Source organism: Meles meles, chromosome 21 (genome assembly GCF_922984935.1).
Source record: "Meles meles chromosome 21, mMelMel3.1 paternal haplotype, whole genome shotgun sequence".
Taxonomy (NCBI): Eukaryota; Metazoa; Chordata; class Mammalia; order Carnivora; family Mustelidae; genus Meles; species Meles meles.
In genome coordinates, this window is record NC_060086.1 from 21469430 (window position 1) to 21489673 (window position 20244).

General features: G+C 49.1%; 1 protein-coding gene across 3 annotated transcripts in view; it reads right to left on the bottom strand.

Annotated features, from left to right (window-relative positions):
• Positions 1-20244, bottom strand: part of LOC123933718 (katanin interacting protein) — a 179071-nt gene that overhangs the window by 53539 nt on the left and 105288 nt on the right. For all 3 annotated transcript variants that reach the window (XM_045993193.1, XM_045993195.1, XM_045993194.1), the window contains 5 exons: positions 16098-16270; positions 15552-15617; positions 14139-14260; positions 12922-13024; positions 8598-8813 (listed from right to left, as the gene is read on the bottom strand). In XM_045993193.1, the coding sequence (XP_045849149.1) occupies positions 8598-8813; positions 12922-13024; positions 14139-14260; positions 15552-15617; positions 16098-16270 (680 nt within the window). The remainder of the gene's footprint in view (positions 1-8597; positions 8814-12921; positions 13025-14138; positions 14261-15551; positions 15618-16097; positions 16271-20244) is intronic.

A 20244-nucleotide genomic window follows, 5' to 3' on the forward strand; every position in this document is an offset into this window, starting at 1 on the left:
CATTTCCCTGATGATGAATGATGTTGAACACTTTCCATCTGTTTCTTGGCCATGAATGTCTTCTTTGGAGGAAAGTCTATGCAGAGTACCTTGGCCATATTTTCATTAGGGTGTTGGGTCATTTTGCTGTTGAGTTTAAGAGTTCTTTTCTTCACGTATTCTGGATGATAGACCCTTATCAGATACATGATTTGCAAATATTTTCTCCCATTTTGTAAGCTGGTGTTGGGTCATTTTGTTGTTGAGTTTGAGTTCTTTTCTTCACGTATTCTGGATGATAGACCCTTATCAGATATATGATTTTCAAATATTTTCTCCCATTTTGTAAGCTTTTCACTATCTTGATGAATGTCCTTTGATGCAAAAGTGTTTTAATTTTGATGAAGTCTGATTTATCTATTTTTTCTTGTGTTGCTTGTGCTTTGGATGTCATATCTAAGACCTCATTGAAAAGCTCAAGGTTACAAAGATTTATATCTATGTCTCTTTTAAGAGTTTTACAGCCTTTGATCCATTGAGCTAGTTTTGGTAGGCGATGTTAGGGTACGAATCCAACTTCATTCTTTTATGTGCAGAAATCCTGTTGTCCCAATACCATCTGCTTAAAAAAATGACTTTTTTCTCCAACCATAGTATTGGCATCCTTGTTGAAAATTAATTGACTGTAGATGTAAGGGTCTATTTCTCTATCAATTCTATTCCACTGATCTCTCTGTCTATCCCTATTCCAGTACCATACAATCTTGATTACTGAAGGTTAGTAGTAAGTTGTGAAATTGGAAGTGTGAGTCTTCCAATTTTGTTCTTTCTGACATTGTTTTAGCTATTCTGGGTCCCTTAAACTTCCATATATATTTTAAGATCAGCTTAGCAACTTCCACAAAATAGGCAGCTGGAATCTTGATAAGAGTGCATTAAATCTGTAGATAATTTGGGGAGCATGGCCATATCAATAGTATTAATTCTCCCAATCCATGAACATGGAATGTCTTTTCAGTTATTTGGTCTTCCTCAATCCCCACCAACAATATTTTGTATTTTTCAATGTATAAGTCTTTCACTTATTTGGTGAAATTTATTCTTAAGTATCTTATTCTTTTTTAATTTAAATTGGTACAGCCACTGTGGAAAACATATGGAAGTTCCTCAAGAAGTTAAAAATAGAGCTACCTTAAGTATCTTACACTTTTTGCTGCTATTTTAAACAGATTTTCCCCCTTAATTTCCTTTTCAAATTGTTCATTGCTAGGGTATAGAAATACAACTGATTTTTTTGTATATTGGTCTTTTATCTTGTAAACTTGCTGAACTTGATTACACTTTATCAGTAATTTTTGTGGATTCTTTAGAGTTTTCTGTATATAAGATCATATCACCCACAAATATAGTTTTACTTCTTCCTTTCTAACCTCTTATTTCATTTTGTTGCGTAACTGCCCTGGGGCGAATCTCCAGTACAAGCTTGGACAGAAAGGGAGAAAGCAGTCATTCTTGTCCTATTCCTGATCTTAGAGTGAAAGTTTGCATTCTTTCACCAGCATGACGCCAGCTGTGGGTTTTCACGGATGCCCTCTATCTGGTTGAGAATGTTTCCTTCTATTCTTGGTTCATCTATGGTTTTCATCACAGAAGGGTACTGAATTTTGTCGAACGCTTTTTCTGTATTCATTAAGAGTCACATGGTTATTTTCCCCCCATTCTATTAACCTGTTATATTACATTGATGGATTCTTGCATATTGAGCAATAAACCATGCATTCCTGGGGTCAACTCCACTAGGTTTCAGTGTATAGATCTTTCTATGAACCAGTAGATTTGGTTTGCTGATGTTTTGTCAAGGATTTTTATATCTTATTCATAAGGGATTGCTGGTCTATAGTTTCCTGTTCTTGGGATGTCTTTGTCTGGTTTTTGTTGTCAGGGTAATACCAGCCTCATAGAATGAGTCTGGAAGTGTTCCCTCCCCTTCTATATTTTAGAAGAGTTTGTGAAGGATTGGTGTTAATTCTTTAAATATTTGGTATGATTCACCCATGAAGCCATCTGGTCCTCAGTTTTTCTTTGTTGGAAGTTTTTTTTATTATTAATCCAATCTCTTTACTTGCTGTACGTCTAGCCACATGTTTTATTTCTTGTCGGGTCAGTTTCGGTGATGTGTGTCTTTCTAGGATGTTGTCCAGGATATCTTCATTTGTTGGCATAAAATTATTCAGAATATTCCCTTATAATCTTTTCTCCCCCTACCAGGTTGGGAGTAATGTCTCCCTTTTCATTCCTGATTTCAGTAACTTGAATCCTTTCTCCTTTTTCCTTGTCAACGCTAGCTAACAAACCTAGCTAAAGGTTTGTTAACTTTGTCAGTCCTTTCAAAAAACCAACTTTTGGCTTCATTGATTTCCCTCTATTATTTTTCTCTTCTCTGCACAATTTTTAAAAATAATTTCCTGTGATTGTATGATGACTTCCAAGTAAAAAGTACATGCTGGGGATATAGTATGGCCAGGGCAGACAAGGATGTGTAGCTTAATGGAGGGGAGACAGAGAATGATCAAGCAACAAGATCATTTCTTACTGTAAGAAGTGCCCTAAAGAAAATGACATTTTCTGGGATGGTGTGTAACAGGACTTCTCCCCACTGCAGTCAGGGAAGGGCTTGCTTAGAAAGTGGTATCTGGGCCGAAATCCAAATGGGGAGAAGGCAGAATTCTGGAAGAATTCAGAAGTGAGATGAGCTGGGAGCATCAGAGGAGCAGAAGGAAGCCCCTGTGACTGCTGGAGCCTGGTGCGGGGGGTAGGGGGTGTGAGAGGCAGGCAGAGCTGGAGGACTGTTTACAGACAGCTTCCCAGGCCATGGGAGGCACGTGATTTTATTTCTAAGTGGATTGGAAAGTCATGGCCGGGGTTTTTTTTTTTTTTTTTTTTTTTTTTTTTTTTTTTTTCCAATATTTTATTTATTTATTTGACAGAGAGAGAGATCACAAGTAGGCAGGAGAGAGGGAGGAAGCAGGCTCCCTGCTGAGCAGAGAACCCAACACAGGGGCTCGATCCCAGGACCCTGAGATCATGACCTGAGCCGAAGGCAGAGACTGAAGGCAGCCACCAAGGCGCCCCAACAATAAGTTTTTTGTTTTTGTTTTTGTTTTTTTTTTATGTAGCTATTTTTTTTTTGTTTGTTTATTTACAGCATAACAGTGTTCATTGTTTTGGCATCACCCCCAGTGCTCCATGCAGTACGTGCCCTCCCTATTACCCACCACCTGGTTCCTCAACCTCCCACCACCCCCCATCCCCCTGCCGCCCCTTCATAACCCTCTGGTTGTTTTTCAGAGTCCATAGTCTCTCATGGTTCATCTCCCCTTCCAGTTTCCCTCAACTCCCTCTCCTCTCCATCTCCCCATGTCCTCCATGTTATTTGTTATGCTCCACAAATAAGTGAGACCATATGATACTTGACTCTCTCTGCTTGACTTATTTCGCTCAGCATAATTTCTTCCAGTCCCGTCCATGTTGCTACAAAAGTTGGGTATTCGTCCTTTCTGATGGAGGCATAATACTCCATTGTGTATATGGACCACATCTTCCTTATCCATTCATCCGTTGAAGGACATCTTGGTTCTTTCCACAGTTTGGCGACCGTAGACGTTGCTGCAATAAACATTGGGGTACAAATGGCCCTTCTTTTCACTACATCTGTATCTTTGGGGTAAATACCCAGCAGTGCAATTGCAGGGTCATAGGGAAGCTCTATTTTTAATTTCTTCAGGAATCTCCACACTGTTCTCCAAAGTGGCTGCACTAACTTGCATTCCCACCAACAGTGTAAGAGGGTTCCCCTTTCTCCACATCCTCTCCAACACACGTTGTTTCCTGTCTTGCTAATTTTGGCCATTCTAACTGGTGTCAGGTGGTATCTCAATGTGGTTTTAATTTGAATCTCCCTGATGGCTAGTGATGATGAACATTTTTTCATGTGTCTGATAGCCATTTGTATGTCTTCATTGGAGAAGTGTCTGTTCATATCTTCTGCCCATTTTTTGATATGATTATCTGTTTTGTGTGTGTTGAGTTTGAGAAGTTCTTTATAGATCCTGGATATCAACCTTTTGTCTGTACTGTCATTTGCAAATATCTTCTCCCATTCCGTGGGTTGCCTCTTTGTTTTGTTGACTGTTTCCTTTGCTGTGCAGAAGCTTTTGATCTTGAGGAAGTCCCAAAAGTTCATTTTTGCTTTTGTTTCCTTGGCCTTTGGAGACATATCTTGAAAGAAGTTGCTGTGGCTGATATCGAAGAGGTTACTGCCTATGTTCTCCTCTAGGATTCTGATAGATTCCTGTCTCACGTTGAGGTCTTTTATCCATTTCGAGTTTATCTTTGTGTACGGTGTAAGAGAATGGTCGAGTTTCATTCTTCTACATATCGCTGTCCAGTTTTCCCAGCACCATTTATTGAAGAGACTGTCTTTTTTCCATTGAATATTTTTTCCTGTTTTGTCGAAGATTATTTGACCATAGAGTTGAGGGTCCATATCTGGGCTCTCCACTCTGTTCCACTGGTCTATGTGTCTGTTTTTATGCCAGTACCATGCTGTCTTGGTGATCACAGCTTTGTAGTAAAGCTTGAAATCGGGTAACGTGATGCCGCCAGTTTTGTTTTTGTTTTTCAACATTTCCTTAGCAATTCGGGGTCTCTTCTGGCTCCATACAAATTTTAGGATTATTTGCTCCAGCTCTTTGAAAAATATCGGTGGAATTTTGATCGGAATGGCATTAAAAGTATAGATTGCTCTAGGCAGTATAGACATTTTAACAATGTTTATTCTTCCAATCCAAGAGCATGGAACAGTCTTCCATCTTTTTGTGTCTTCTTCAATTTCTTTCATGAGTGTTCTGTAGTTCCTCGAGTACAGGTCCTTTACTTCTTTGGTTAGGTTTATGCCCAGGTATCTTATGGTTCTTGGTGCTATAGTAAATGGAATCGATTCTCTAATTTCCCTTTCTGTATTTTCATTGTTGGTGTATAAGAAAGCCACTGATTTCTGTACATTGACTTTGTATCCTGCCACGTTACTGAATTGCTGTATGAGTTCTAGTAGTTTGGGGGTGGAGTCTTTGGGGTTTTCCATATAAAGAATCATGTCATCTGCGAAGAGAGAGAGTTTGACTTCTTCCTTGCCAATTTGGATACCTTTTATTTCTCTTTGTTGTCTGATTGCCGTTGCTAGAACTTCTAATACTATGTTGAACAAGAGTGGTGAGAGTGGGCATCCTTGTCGTGTTCCTGATCTCAACGGGAAGGCTGCAAGCTTTTTCCCATTGAAGATGATATTTGCTGTGGGTCTTTCATAGATAGATTTTATGAAGTTCAGGAATGTTCCCTCTATCCCTATACTCTGAAGCGTTTTCATCAGGAACGGATGCTGGATTTTGTCAAATGCTTTTTCTGCATCAATTGAGAGGACCATGTGGTTCTTCTCTCTTCTCTTATTGATGTGTTTTATCACACTGATTGATTTGCGAATGTTGAACCAACCTTGCGACCCAGGGATGAATCCCACCTGGTCATGGTGGATAATCTTTTTAATGTGCTGCTGGATCCTGTTTGCTAGGATCTTGTTGAGAATCTTTGCATCCCATGGCCGGGGTTTTAAGTCGGGAAGGTTGCCGGCTGACATTTGTAAAACATCACTTTGGACCCAGAGTAGAAAATGGAGCAGAAGGGAGTGGAAGAGAAGACAATGAGACAGAAGGCCATGTCATAGTGCCAGCAAGAGGGGACAGCACACTGATCAGACTTAGGGGCCACAAGGGAAATGGAGAGAAGGGGCAAGACTTGGGCTCCATTTTGGAGGAAGAATCAGTGGGAATTCAAGTCAGGAACTCAAAGAAGCAGGCGAGCCTTGGTGTATCCGTTTGGAATCGTCTTGAAGCCATGGGCCTGGGCAAGGCCAGTAAGAGATGGAGTGGGCGCAGAGTGGAAAAGCGTTTGCACCGAGCGTGAGCAGCCCCTGCTCTCTTCCAAGGAAGTGACTTCGCTTTCGAGCCCAGACTCCACTTGCAGTTCCTCCTGGTGAGACTGCAGCCGAGCTCCCCCACTCCACGGCGGTGTGGCTGGGGAAAGTTGCCTGTCCTCCTTGAGCCCTGGTTTCTCATTTAGCAAATGTGGAGAGGAACTCAAGGTTCCTGTGAGGATGGCCTGAGGGATGTCTGTGGTCCTGGCCCACACGCTGTGGGTCTTTAATCAACCCCAATGAAACTGTGTGGTCCCAAGAGGCAGTTATGAGCTGGAGGTCCCGGGCCCAGTAAACAGGATGACCATCAGGGAGACCCTGTGCCAGGGCGGCAGGAGTAATCCCGCACACACATGGCTGGGCCCACAGATCCAGCAGCCTGCAGGAGACAGAGGTCTCCTGCCCCAACCTTGGGGCCCAAAATTTAAAATCCCGATCCCACCAGAACCTCCGGCCTGTTGTTGTGTAGCAAAGCTCAACCCAGCCTCTGCTGAACAGAGGTAAAGGAAAAGTCATCCTGAGAACCGGCCCCAATCAAACCCAACGACGCTTTTTATCACCGCGGTAGGCTCTGTTCTATATACAGCAGGCTTCTAGAACGCCACTGCTCTGTGCAAGGAGAGGGGGCGGGGAGGGGCACTCTAAGCCCTTGCAGCGTACACGGGCTCCTACAGACTCAAAGCAGGAAGCAGAGCAGGAAATGCTAGGCCAGAGCCTCCCAGGGGCCATGACCTATGGGACCTGTTTCTTTCAAGGTCACAGAGCTGCTGGTCTTAGTGGGCTGTCACCACCCAGTCTAAACCTGTGGACGGTGGTGTTTCTCAGCTACCTAGCTTCTCCCCTGTCTTCCTTTCAGTAACAATGCTGGACTTCTCCAGGGAGAACTGCGACCCTGACCTGCTGTGGCATCTCAGTGTAACCAGCATTCAGGTGCCCACCTCCCTAGCCAGGCTGGCCAGCAGCCTTCCTCTCCTAGGATGGCGTGTCTCCAGCAGAGTGACAGGAAGGCCAATCAATGAACCAACACTGCCCCCTGCTCCCCCCAAAAGACCACACCCTTGGCGTTCATGCATCCTGGATGCCACCTAAACCCCCAACATGACCGTTGGGGCTGCCCCTTCTGGCCTGGGGGGATCGTCAACTGACCAGCTACCCAAAGACTTGCAACAAAGTTCTTTGTTAGAAATCTGCCAAGGTGAACCAGACTCCCGTTTCTTTTGCCGACAAACCAGTTTTACGGATTATCCACCCTCCAGTTCTATTTTTCAGGAGGCAGAGAAACTGGTTTTCAGAGAAGGCAGGCAAGTTGCTGAAGGCTACTGAGTGAAGGCCAGAATGTGGATCTCTAGAACTGAGGTTTTGAGAGCTCGCCTTTCTTGTTTCCTCGTCTTTAAATGGGAATATCTACTTCTTAATGGTATCAATACTATGACTAATGACAATAACGAGCACAATAAGAACTGATGTTTTGGGGCCCTCTGGAAGAGCCAGGTGTGGTGCTTGATCCTCGTGACATTGTTGCAAGAGAAGGGCTATTACTGTGCCATGTGACAGATGAGAAACTAAAGGAGAGGTCCGGTGAGTTGCCCGCACTCACGAGGCTGTAAATGGAAGCTTCAAACACAGGCCTTTCTGCTTCTCATGCCTGTGTTCCACTAGGTATAAATAAAATTATACATAGGATGCCCTGTGCCTGGCAGAAGTCAGGAATCGAAAGTATGGTGAATGTTTTCATCTTTAGTACTTTTTCAGAAAAATTAATAACTTGTTCTTTGGAATTGAGAATACCGCTACAGGGGAGGAAATTTAAAAAGGTGCCAAAGAGCGCCCAAGGGAAGTTGTCCACAAGTCACCTCTGTGCCTTGCCCACCCGTATACACAGGCAAAAGCTGTCCCCAGAGTCTCAGGCCCCTCCTGGAGGGAACTAATAGGGACGCGGAAGCACAGTAGAGGAAAGAGGACTGGGCGCGGCGGCCTGCCTCAGTTTAGCTCCCAGCCTCTGTGTCCAACATGCAAGTGGAGACAGGAGCAAACACCAGTGCTCTTTCTTTCTTTTTGACCGTTAGATAATTAAAGGACGGGAACGTTCGATGTTTGTTGGGAAGCAGGACCCTGAGCGGGTGTGGGCCTGGGGCCTGGGTTACCACCCAGGCTATGAACGTGGCCCCACTACCTTCTAGTAGTGTAACCTTGACTAATTCATATTCTTCCCCAGGCCTTAGTGTCTTTGTCTATAAAACGAAGGCAATGACCTCAATGACCCCCAGGGGTCCCACATGTGGTGGTACCTGGGGTAAACTGCAGGATAGAGGAAAGGGGGTGACTTGGCTCCACTTTGCTCCCTCTCCCAAGAAAAAACCCACAGAGCAGGGATCCGGGAATGGGTAGGGGGGGTGGCCGGGGGGGCCCTCACTGGGACCTTTCCCTCAGGGTCCTCCTACTTTGCCCAAATGAATGGCAGTGGACGATTCTATTCTTCTTCCCCTCCCCACACCTGTATCACCCGCACCTGCATCACAGCCCGATTGTGGGCAGAGAAAATGCATCAAAATGCAAGGCCGAGCCGCACTCCGGTACCGCGACCACTTACAGCTAAGCTCCTGTTGACCAGGTGGCCCGGTTCCCCAGGCGTGTCCGTGGTCCGGACATCCACGTCATGGGGTGACACGTAAAGCTTGGTGTTGTGCAGGTCAAAGAACTCCACTTCCGTGAGACCCACCCGGGACGCATGGCCCCAGTTGGACAGGATTTCCAAGGTCACATAGATGGCATCTTCGATGTCTCCACCTTTCATTCTCAATTTATCCTTAACGAAGAGAAAGGAACGCCAAAGGATCAAAATGGGACAGGCTGGATTCAGCTTGCCACTAAGCAACAAGTTAATTTAGCTCCTCAGGGCCTCGGTTTCCCCATCTGTATAAGGAGGGTAAGAATGCACCCTTACACACGGTTATTACCAAGATTAAAAGAGTCCCTATTTGTCAGGCACTTAAAATATAATTACTGGTGGCACCTGGGCGGCTCAGTCGGTGAAGCGTCTGCCTTCAGCTCAGGTCATGATCCCAGGGTCCTGGGATCAAGCCCCATGTTGGGTTCCTTGCTCAGCAGAGCCTGCTTCTCCCTCTCCCTCTGCCCCTACCCCCAATCTACTTGTGCTCTCTCTCTCAAATAAATAAATACAATCTTTTAAAAAACACGTAGTTACCGTGGAACCCCAGCAGTATTTTCTGTAAGAGTTTGCAAATAACAAAAATGTCTAAAAAGCATCAGATTCTGCCTGAACGTGCTCTTTGCTCCTCCATCACCCAGTGCTTGTGGCCCACTGGCTGAACTGGGGAAGGTATTATGGGCTAAATTATGTCCCCCCAAAGTTCAGACGCTAAACCCTGATCCCAGTACCACAGAATGTGGCTGTATTTGAAGACAAGGCCTCTAAAAGAGGTAACCAAGGTAAAAGGAGGCCATGAAGGTGGGCCCAAATCCAGTCTGACCCATGTCCTTACAAAAAGGGGAGAGCTGCTCACGAGACACACCAGGAGCGCTCACGCTTGAGAAAGACCGCGTGAGGACACAACCAGAGGATGGCTCTCTGAAAAGCAGGAGAGGCCTCGGCAGAAACCACACCTGCTGACACCTTGCTCTTGAACTTCAGCCCGCAGAAACGGTTAGAAAACGCATCTCTGTTGCTTAGGTCACCCCGTCCGCGGTGCGCAGTTACGGCCGCCCTCGCAGATGAATTGGGTCAGTAACGCAGGACCCTGGTCAAGTCACTCAACGTCCCTCAGTCTGGTTGGGGAACAGGAGATGATGACACCATCTCTCTGACATCCCGTCGTGGAGACTAAGGGAGATACGGACACCGGGGAAGGCTCTGTCACGCATCCTGGCTCCTACGTGCACTCCCTAAGGGTTCAGTTCTAGCCATTTCTCCCCCGGCTGATTCGAGTGCTGCCTCCTTCGTGGGCTGGCTGTCTGGTCCGGGGCTGCGTGAATGCCATCAGTAAACAGTCACGCTGCAGAATGGCTTCCCGAGGCCCCTTCAGGGCCTGACTGCAGTGCTGGTCGCCACGGATCAGTCGCTCATAAAATGGTGCATTCCCCGCGTGCACATGCCCTCTGTTAATTAGCACTGGTAATCTGCAACGGTTCTGTGAGCAGGGAGTTGAGCAAATGAACAGCAACTGTTCCCTACTTATTTTTTTAATTAATAGCCAGCGAGACGTGCTATCGCTCGCAGCGTGTGTTTGGACGCGCCTTGATTGCCACGCGATGGGGATGGGGACAGGGAGGGAGGGAGGTCAGCTCCCAGCTCCAAGAAGGAACACGGGGCTGGCTTTTATTAGCAGAGCCGGCAGCATCGTCTTCCTCTGCCGCAGGGGGCTGTGCGGGGCCCTGACCGGGCGTGAGTCCCAGGTGCGCAGGACAGTGAGGACCCTCAACCCCTGGGATTGGGAGGTGGATGAACTTGTGCCCGGCAGGGGCACTGTACTGCCAAGGTGAGCCAGGCGGAAGGTCCGTAGAGGCAGCACGGTTCACCTTGGCTGTTGGCAGCTCGGAAGAAGAGGCCCAGATGGGTGGTGGGCAGGCTGCCTCACAGAGGGGCTGCTGGATCGCACAACCTGTGCAATCTGAAACGTGTGAAGTCCTGCAGCGGGGCTTGGAAATGAAGAAGCTGAAGGGTCTATTAACTAAGGAAGTGTCACAACTTGCCAGGGTTGGGATTGGATGGCTTTCACCTGCTTCTGAATTGCTTGCTTTAGTTATAATCCTTCGTGGGGGTTGAAGGCAAATGCTGGTTGGGCAGCTCCTGGGCTATGACGTTCACTGTCCCTCCCCTGCTCTCACCAAGAACCTCTGATCTTCTGGTCGGGAGGTCACCCCTTCTCTTTTCTCAGCCACGAGGGTGGTCCTAGAGGGGGATGGGCCCCTTCCCACCCCGGGGAGGAGGAGCCTGACTGGTCCAAAGAAGCAGTGTGGCCAGTCCCCTGAGCCACCAGAAGAGGGGGGCTCTGTGATGGGGCCATGACCCACTCTCGATCCTGTGGGTGGTGGACATGTTCTTCTCTCCTGACTATAGGGCCTGAGGGGATGAGGGCAAGAGGTAGGTGGAAACCAGTACAGCTACCGAGGGGTCCCAGGGAGACAGCAGAGCCGGGCCTGGGTGCTGAGGTGCGGACAGAGCTCAAGGATGCAGCTGAGATGGTGGAGACACGGCGTGAGCTGCTGGATCAAGCCCCACCTGGTCCCCACTGTGGTATTTACTATAAGAGTCTATCATTTCCTTCCCTTCGTTGGATAATTCCATGTGCTCCAGATTTTTTGTTCACCATAAGGAGACTTGATCAATCCAGGCTCTTTTTAATGTGCTTCAGGTTTTATCACACTTAGGATCTTCATAGCTGAGAAAGCAACTAACTGTTCCACGTGGGGTCGTGGAGGGGTGGGGTAAAGCCTTGAATTTTCTCGATGTCTCTAGATGTCGAACTTCCAACTGATAATCTAGCTCCTGCTTGCCATGTGCCAGGCCATCGAGGTCCTCACAAGACTCTTCTGTTCTAGCCTCATGGCAGCCCGCGGTCATGGATTCTTTACCCAATGTGACAGCCGCACACTCCCAGAATCAGAGAGCCTAAGAGGTCTGTCTAAGGTTACACGCCCTCTAAACAATGGCACAAGACTCGGAGCCAGAGCTCAGGTCCAAGCTGGCGTGGGGGTCTTTCTGCTGTCATGGGCGTTCTCTGCGTGGCTCTGGGAGGGCTTACACGGCTGACTGTGGGAGTGGTGAGTGCCTTGGGCAAAGGAAGGGCTGAGAAGGATATGGATAGAAGGATACCTTCTAACACAAAAGGAATGCGAACCCCCATTACCCTTCTGCCTGGATACTACCTTGGCCTTTGGGTTCACGTGCATTAACATGTCACACAGCCGTGGCTTTGCACGGTCCCACTGTCACAACAGACCCAATGGAGATTAACATCATCTTTTGCAGTTAACTCTTATCCTCGCCATTCTCATCCTGCATAATCGCCCTAATGATAATTCCCCTCCTTTTATACCATTGCATTGTGCTCATGTATCATGCCTTCCCGATTCGCTCCGTTATCATGAGACATTTATGTTATTTCTGGTTTTTTCCTTCCTCATTCTTCCCTACTTCCAATCATTTCTGCAATAGACATCTTTGTGCCTGTGTTCAGTGATTTCCTTAGGGTGAGGAAGCGGGATTGCTGGGCTGGGAGGACATACATATCTCTAAGGCTCCTCCTGAGCCCGACCTTTCTGCTTTTCCAGAGAGATCCACCCATTTACATTGCTGCCAGCTGGGAGAGCCTGCTTTGACCTTGCCAGTCCTGGAGGTTATCATCAAAAAAACATCTGGGAGGGACACCTGGGTGGTTCAATCAGTGAAGCGTCTGCCTTCAGCTCAGGTCATGATTCCAGGGTCCTGGGATCAAGTCCCACATCCGGCTCCCTGCTCAGTGGGGGGCCTGCTTCTCCCTCTCCTTCTGCCGCTCCCTCTGCTTCTGCTTTTTTTCTCTCTGGCAAATAAATGAATAAAATCTTAAAAAAAAAAAAAAAATCCTGGAGCTCAGATATCAAATGGGACATGAAGGTTGTTCTAACCTGCATTTCCTGATGGCCAGCGATGTTGGACGTTTTCCTCTGGGCTTACATGCTATTTATACTGCCTCTTGTGTGAACAGGGTTCTCTTTGCTGTGACCCCTGGTTCCATCCCATGCCTGCCTGGGTGCTGGGTGGGAGGGGGATGGAGACTCGGGCAGAGGGACGTTAAGTATACCACTGTCGCCATCCCCACCGCACGGAGATGATAGCACCGAGGGACCCTTCCGCCCTTGGCTTTCGGGAGAGATGCTGAATGCATCTAGAAATCCCTGTAAGTCAACGTTCTCACCTCTGGGTCTGGCACACACTCCTCCGTTGCTGAAGCAACCGTGCTGAGCTGGGCAGAGTCGCTTTCGATGGCCTGGAGCACTTTCAGAAGCCTTTGCTGCTGCCTGAAAGGGGATTTTGGTTTAGCAAACGGGCAGTGACAGATGGTTCACACCAGAGAACAGACCCATCAGCACCAACTTTTCTAGCTCAGAAGCAGCTGTGGTTTGAGAAGAGAGTCCCTGCCCCGCGTATAGCTCAAAGGTGCATACGGGCTGTTTCCCCCCCTTTATAGTAACCGGACAACTAGTCATGAAGGAAGAGCCAAGTAGAGGAAGTTGTCTGAGGCAAGATGGCGTCAGACCGGAAAGATGGCTAAGATGGTGAAGCTGACTGGTAACTCGGAAGGGTCTAGAGCAAGGGGGTGGCAGATCACAGTCTATAGAGCCTGCGAGCTGAGAATGGCTTTTACCTTTTGAAGGGCTGTTAAAACCAACCAACCAATCAACCAACCAACCAACCAACCAAGCGAAAGGCCTGAAGAATTCGCTTTCTGGACCTTTACTAAACACCACCACTACTCCCGGCCCACACACCTACTTTGCGTCTCCTGTTTCTGGGACCGCAGGCATTTCCAACTCAGCAGAGTGGGGTTTGCAAACGTACCCCACATGTGCTGTTTAAGGCAGGGGACCGTCAAGACCCCAGAGCACCAAGGATCTTGAGGACAAAGAGAGCAGCATTGGGGGGACACGTATGCCGCCCATAAACAGAGCTGTATCAGATGGAAGTACCCTCAGGGACTAGCCCTCTCCTGCGTGGAACCTGTGGGTTTGTACTCATGGCCGCCAGGGGACACAGCCCCGGTTTCCAGTCTGAGGACTACAGACTCTTAGAGGGATGCCCGGGGGGGGCCCCCTCCCACCACCCCCGGCCCACTGACAGCGAGTTCGCCCTGTCGGCTGCACGGGGTACTCTGCTGGAAGCCCCTGGAGGGGCGGGTAAGATCTTACATGGGATGGATGGAACCGGACCAGCAAAAACACTCCGGCGGGAAAGACATAAACTCTGTTCCATGCTTTAGGGCCGGAGGGGGAGGGAAGGTCCGGTATAAGGAAGCAGCTTTACGTGGGCCCGGGATAACATAGGAAAAGCAAAAAGAAAGTGCAGATAATGAGATTCTCACGGCTGCATTGCTATGGGGTTCTGGTTTTGTGTTGAAGCCACCTCTGTACGTACCTGCTCCCCAAAAGGCCGATTCTGTCAATGGCTTCGCTGACGGCTCTGGCTCCCCCTGCTGCCCTGGACGGCTCCTGCGGGCTGGCTGGGCTGGTCGCGCTGGTGGCCACGGCAGTAGGAAGCTGCGGGGGAGGAGGATGGCAATGCTTAGGAAGCAGGAAGAGGGAAAAGGACTGAGAGGGACCGAGTCTACATGCGCTGGTGAGATCCAGGATCCCCCACCATGACCTCTGCAAAAAGACAAGAGATCTCCGTTTCTTATGATCCGGGGGGGGGGGTCTCAGCAAACGATCTCCTCAATCAGCTATTAAAAAATTTCTCTCATCAAAATCTCATCTCCCCCTCTCGGTCACACCCCTGCTCTGTTTGCTACAGAGTAACCAGACTCCATGGAAGGATTCCAGGACATCCTTACGGCCCTTTCATTGTTAATCCTCCTTTGACATTTATCATCTAAACTAGAAACGTGCTCCATTCTCTATCTGCAAATGATTTTAGTTATTGGAAGCTCTGCGGGTCCGGGGTCAGGTTATCCAGAAATCATGCCTACGGGGTTGGCAGTCCGCAGACCAGTCAGAAATGTCACCGGACGATGGGAAAGAATGGCTGGGAAAGAACAGAATAAATAGGAGGGACATATAAAGGAAACCGCGATGGTGCCCTGCGGAGCTCTCTCCTCCCCTCCCCGCCTTGTCTCCCCCCCCACCCCAGTGCACCCCCTACCCTCTGATGTCCCCCATCTAGTCAGGTTCTTCCCACTTCAAAGCACTCCCCTGTCCCTTCTACCTGCTGTTCCATGTTGCTGGCTGGTTCCCTAAGACACAGGGCTCAGCTCAAATGGGACCCTCCAAGGGGCTTCCTCGGCACCATCTATAATCTTCTCTCTCTCTCTCTGAAGTCACCTGGTGTGTTTATGGCTTTGTTTGCTTGTTTGCAAGCTCCCTGAGGCCAGGGGCTAATCTGATCTGACTTAGCCACCTCTGTATTCCGAGCACATGGCCTAGACCTGTGCACAATCTAACAAACACATTTCTGGGTGTTGTGTTCGTTCACGTCTGAACTTGCTGCGGCCCTCTTTGCTGAGATAGGCCTAACTGACCTAGGTAGGTACAGATACAATTTATTTATTCAGGGTCCCAAGATCTGTTTTTGTGCTGTCTTGTCAGGAAGCAGAAACGTTAACAAGGAACTGGAGTCCCCGGGCCTGAGTGAGTTCCGGCCCCCAACTCGGAATCTTGGGCAACCTACTCCAGCCCAGGTTTCCCCATCCGTGAAATGGGCAGAATGACACTGCGCTCAGGGAGCACAGGGAGGGCCTGCAGGGACCACAGAGGGAAGTCATCTGGAGGTTCCTGGATGCTGCTGGGGACAGTGGGCACAGGGTTTTGTTGTCCTGCTCAAGTCCTCACCGACCTCAGGGCTCTCTTCCTTCCCCTTCAGCAGACTGGTCCACGGTTTTGCTGCTGGTCCCTCCATGTCCTAGAATGAAGTAATCACATGATCTGAGGTCAGAAGAAAGCCATCCACTGTATACTCTGCATGGACAGACGAGGGCACAGAGGTGCAAGGGCAGTCCTGAGATCCCATAGACACAAACATCAGGGGCAAAGGACTGAGCTCCAAGAAGACAGACTACAGGTATTGCTCGATGAACGCCCCAAAGGGCAGACAGTGCTAGAGCCCAGGGAGCAGCTGGAAGTGTGGGGTGTGTACACTGAGGCGTGTCCAAAGCCTCCATCCTCCTGCCTCTTGTGCAAAGCTGAAGGTGGCAGACACAAACACAAACACCTGCCAGGCCAGGGAAGTTTCTGGAACAGGAGCAGTGGGTCAGGGGCAGGAAAACAGGGCAGATAAGTGTTCAGGATGCCTACGCAACATCTCCTTTTGCAAGTGCTACTCAGACACCACTGGGTCCCCGGGGAGCCTCCTGTGGCCCTTCCCCTCTGCCCCTGAATGCACCTGCAGTGGGCTGGTGGGGGGTTCAGTCTTTCTGCCGAGGAGGGCCCTCTGCAGGGCTTCGTTCTCCACCTGGATGGCCCTGAGCACCTCTGAGGCGTCTTCCTCTCGGTCCTCAGCCTCGTGCACAGGTTTTCGGGTGGCTGAGAGGGGTCTCTCGCGGCGGCTTCCGGGTCCTGCGGGCAGGAAATGGGGTGCGCCTTTAGACCGCATTCACGGAGTGCAGCTCAAAATCCGTTAGACCTGAATTGAGGAACATTCTATAAAACAACTGGCTTGTACTCTCCAAAAATGTCAAGGTCACACAAGACAAGGAAAAAAAAAAAAAGGCCCAGAGAATGATTCCAAATTAAAGGAGACTGGGCAGACACGGCAGCAGGACGTGGTTTCAAACCTGGCACTGGATCCTGGGTGGGAAAACACTGGCGGAAAGGACGTTACTACAGCAAGTACAGGAACCCCAATACAGTGTGTGGCGCAGGTAACAGTACTGTAGTGATGCTTATGCTCCTGAATTTCCTAAGTGTGCTGTGCTCGTGGGACATGAATGCCCCAGTCTTAGGAGACACACACTACAGTGTTCAGAGGTAAAGGAGAATGATGTCTGCAACTGAATCTCAAATACACACACACATCCATCCACACACAGACACACACAGAGCACAAATAGAAACCAGTGGGAACAAGGGCTGCCTGGCTGGCTCAGTCGGTTGAGCGTGCCACTCTTGATCGTGGGGTCATGAGTTCAAGCCCCATGTTGGGCCTGGAGCTTATGTAAGAAAAGAAAACCGATCAGTCACTCAATCCATCAACTGGGACAAAATGTTACCAGCTGGTAAGTGCGGCTGGAGGGTCTATGGAGGGTCAACTGCACTGTAACTTGCAACTTGAAGTTTGAAATCGCATCTAAATAAAAAGTTGTAAGCTCTAACGAAGTACTTATGGGGAATAATATAAGCTCTCGTGGAGACAGATGGGTATCTGGGAATATTTTACTTTATCCTGTTTTGCTTTTCCATGGGCAACAAGAATTGCAAAGACTTTACATCCCAATTTAAGAAAAAAAGCATTGCAATGCTGTGGGCGATTCCAGAAGTTCTAAGGAGAGGACAATTGGTTTTATAAAGTGACATGCAGACAGAGTCCAGTAAGACTGGCTGAATGAAATAAATAACGGTACGCCCACCCAACAGAGGGCTATGCAGCAAAGGAAAGCAGACTAAACTATCTGCAGATAAAATTAAATGATGACTCGAATTTCCTTCCTAATCATCTGGGCAGTGGGTGGGGATGTTAGATGAAGAGACATTCGCCATCAATTCATGACTGCCAAGGCCAGGTAATGGACACACGGAGGTCACTGTAACACCCTCTCAATTACTTATGTGTGGAACCTCTCCATATTAGGGGAAAAAAACTCCATTTAAAAACAGAACTGCCCGAAATGTTTCTATCAGAATGCTTAAAGAGGCTTTCCCCAATTGACTCTCATCCCCTCGGCAAACATTTCTTGAGGGCCACTGTGCCTGGCTCTGTCCTCGGCACTGGGGACCCAGCAGTGATGAGACAGATCGAGAACCCTGGCTTTGTAAAGTAGGACAAGTAGCCGGGGGAAATGGTCAACAGAATAAGAGTGTTAGATGTCAGAAAATGGTACAGAAGAACAGGTAAGAGCAGAACAGAGTGGCGCTGCAGGGTGGATGAGGCTGTGGTCCCCCACGGGCGTGGACACACCCGTGGGTGGTGTGCTCACGGAGCAGCCAGGTGCCGTGTGTGGGCTGACAGGTTGAGACAAGGAGATAGGTTCAGGAGGCCTGAGTGGGGGATCACTCAAAGCCGTGGAGGTCACAAGGTTGCTACTCTGAGTGAAAGGGGGAGCCATGGTAGGCTCTAGAGGAGGGGAGGACTTGACCTGACTTAGGTGCTGAGCTGGGGACAGAAGGGACTAGGTTTCTAGAAGTTTCTAGCTGTAGCCAGCGGGAGGCATGGCAGCAGCAGGGAAGGGACAGAGACTGTGGTCAGATCCTGCAAATGTAGTGAAAGCAGGGCCCACAGGGTGGCCTGACAATGTGGGTGTGGCTGGGAGAGAGGAAGGGCTGAGCGACCAGGGCTCTTGGTGGAGCAGGTTTGGGAGCGGAGAGCAGGGGCTCAGGTTGGGACAGATTGGGCCCAAGATGTATGATTCAGGCATCCAAGTGGAGCCATCAAGTTGCGCGTACACACTCGAGTCTGAGTCTGGGAGCAGGTCTGTGCCAGAGATGTGAATTCGGCAGAAGCGACTGGATTGTATCCCCTAGCAGTAATGTCAACGATCGACGCTGACGCCGGCCTCTAACACACTGGGAATTCACGGGTGACCTCTTAGGATATACGAAACAGCATCCTTTGAATACTGAGTCCTTGAGCCCATCCCTCCACGCTTAGTACTGAGCATTCCATGCATCACTTGACCCGTCTACTACATCGTGTTAGAATGCTGCGTCTGAAGGAATGTTCTAGCAGCAACATCCAGAATGGCCTTGGGAGAGGAGTGGAAGCACGGCAGTTGCACCAGGCTGGCTTCCAGTACGGCTGGGCACGCGGCTGATAGGAGACCATGGGTTTTTATGGGAAAGCTCAACTAAAATGAGGGCATATCAGTTTCTACCAGGCGCCCAGGAGTGGCTGTGAATTTGAATGCCCCGGGGCCAGGGGCTGCAGCCCAGCTCCAGCCAACAGCTGCCATTTGAGCTATTGTCTTTTTTTCCCCACCCAAGAAAAGCTAGAATCTGAAATCTATGTGAAATCCCCTGAATTTTATGTGTTTACAGACATATTCTGGTTTTTATGAAACCTTATGAAGGCCAATAGAGCCCGAAGGGCTGGCCTACCCCAAGGCCACAACGAGTCCAAGCCACTCTCCCAGGAGGGTCAGGGGCGCCCAAAGGAACCTCAAATGCCTTCGGATGGCCGGCCTGGGCAATAAACAGAGAGTAGGTCATTTTCTGACTTTGATGTACTGTCTCTCGTTGTTGCCCCAATGCTGCTCCCAGGGACAGAAACGTAAGGAGCTGCTGGGAAAGTGACCCGGGATTCTGATCATCCTGGTCAAGGCCACTTTACAGTCTTCCTTGTTGGCCCTTCTTATGAGGGACTTGGTCTGCTCTGCAATGGGGCAGGGGGAGGGGCGAGGGAATGAGACGGTAAAACAAATACCCAAACAGAGCAGAAAGGAGGACTGGCAGCCGCTCAGTGTATCAAGCTGACGGGGGGGTGGGGGGGGTGGGGGGGGTCCTTACTGGTGTGGAAATGCGGGTGGGTAAAAGGGATGCAGACAGCCACACTGGGCTCAGGTCCTGGGAGTAGCTAGGGGGACAGGGACAGGGAGGAGGAGTCAAAGGAAGCTGAAGGACCTGGTCTTGAGCTACACTGAAGCTGGAACAGAAAAATTCACACCCTTGCCCCCAGGGTAGCTGAGGCAGATATGGGTTTTGGCAAGGCAAAGGTTATTAATGACACAGGCTCTCGACTTCCCTAGGCTGTGGAATGACATGCACCCCCGCCTCACAGACCTCACAGTCAGGGGCAGAGACAGATAGGGATCAGGCAGGTGCACACTGGATCTACCAGCAGGTGGAGACAAGTGCAACAAGGAACAGAGTGGGGCAAAGGCCAGAGGTGATGCAGGGAAAGAGATACTATTTGAGCCACTTGGTTAGGGTAGGTGACATCTGAGCGGAGACCTGAAGGCAGTGGGCCCTGCAAATACCCACAGAGGGAGGCCATTCCAGGCCAAGCGAAGAGCAGGTGCCAAGGCCCTGAGGTGGGCGGGGCTTGCCAGATGAGGAATGGCAAGGCAGTCTGAGTGGGCAGGAGGGTGAAGAGGTCTCGGCCTCGGTTCTCATGTGGGCCCGAGGCCATGTCAGCCCAACTGGCGTCATGCTACGACCCTGGCACCTGGCATGATGATTTCTGGATGTATGGAAAATGATTTCCACCCCAAACTTTGTCAGTCTCGGTTTTTGTGAGTATCAGTACTGCATACTGTTTCCTTCATCATCTGCAGGAAAGCAGAGCTGAAGAATTCAAGGCTCCTTCTGATCCTATAGGTGATTCCATAAAGAAGGGACTGAGGATGTGTATAAAGCTAAACACGTGTGCTCACGCTACG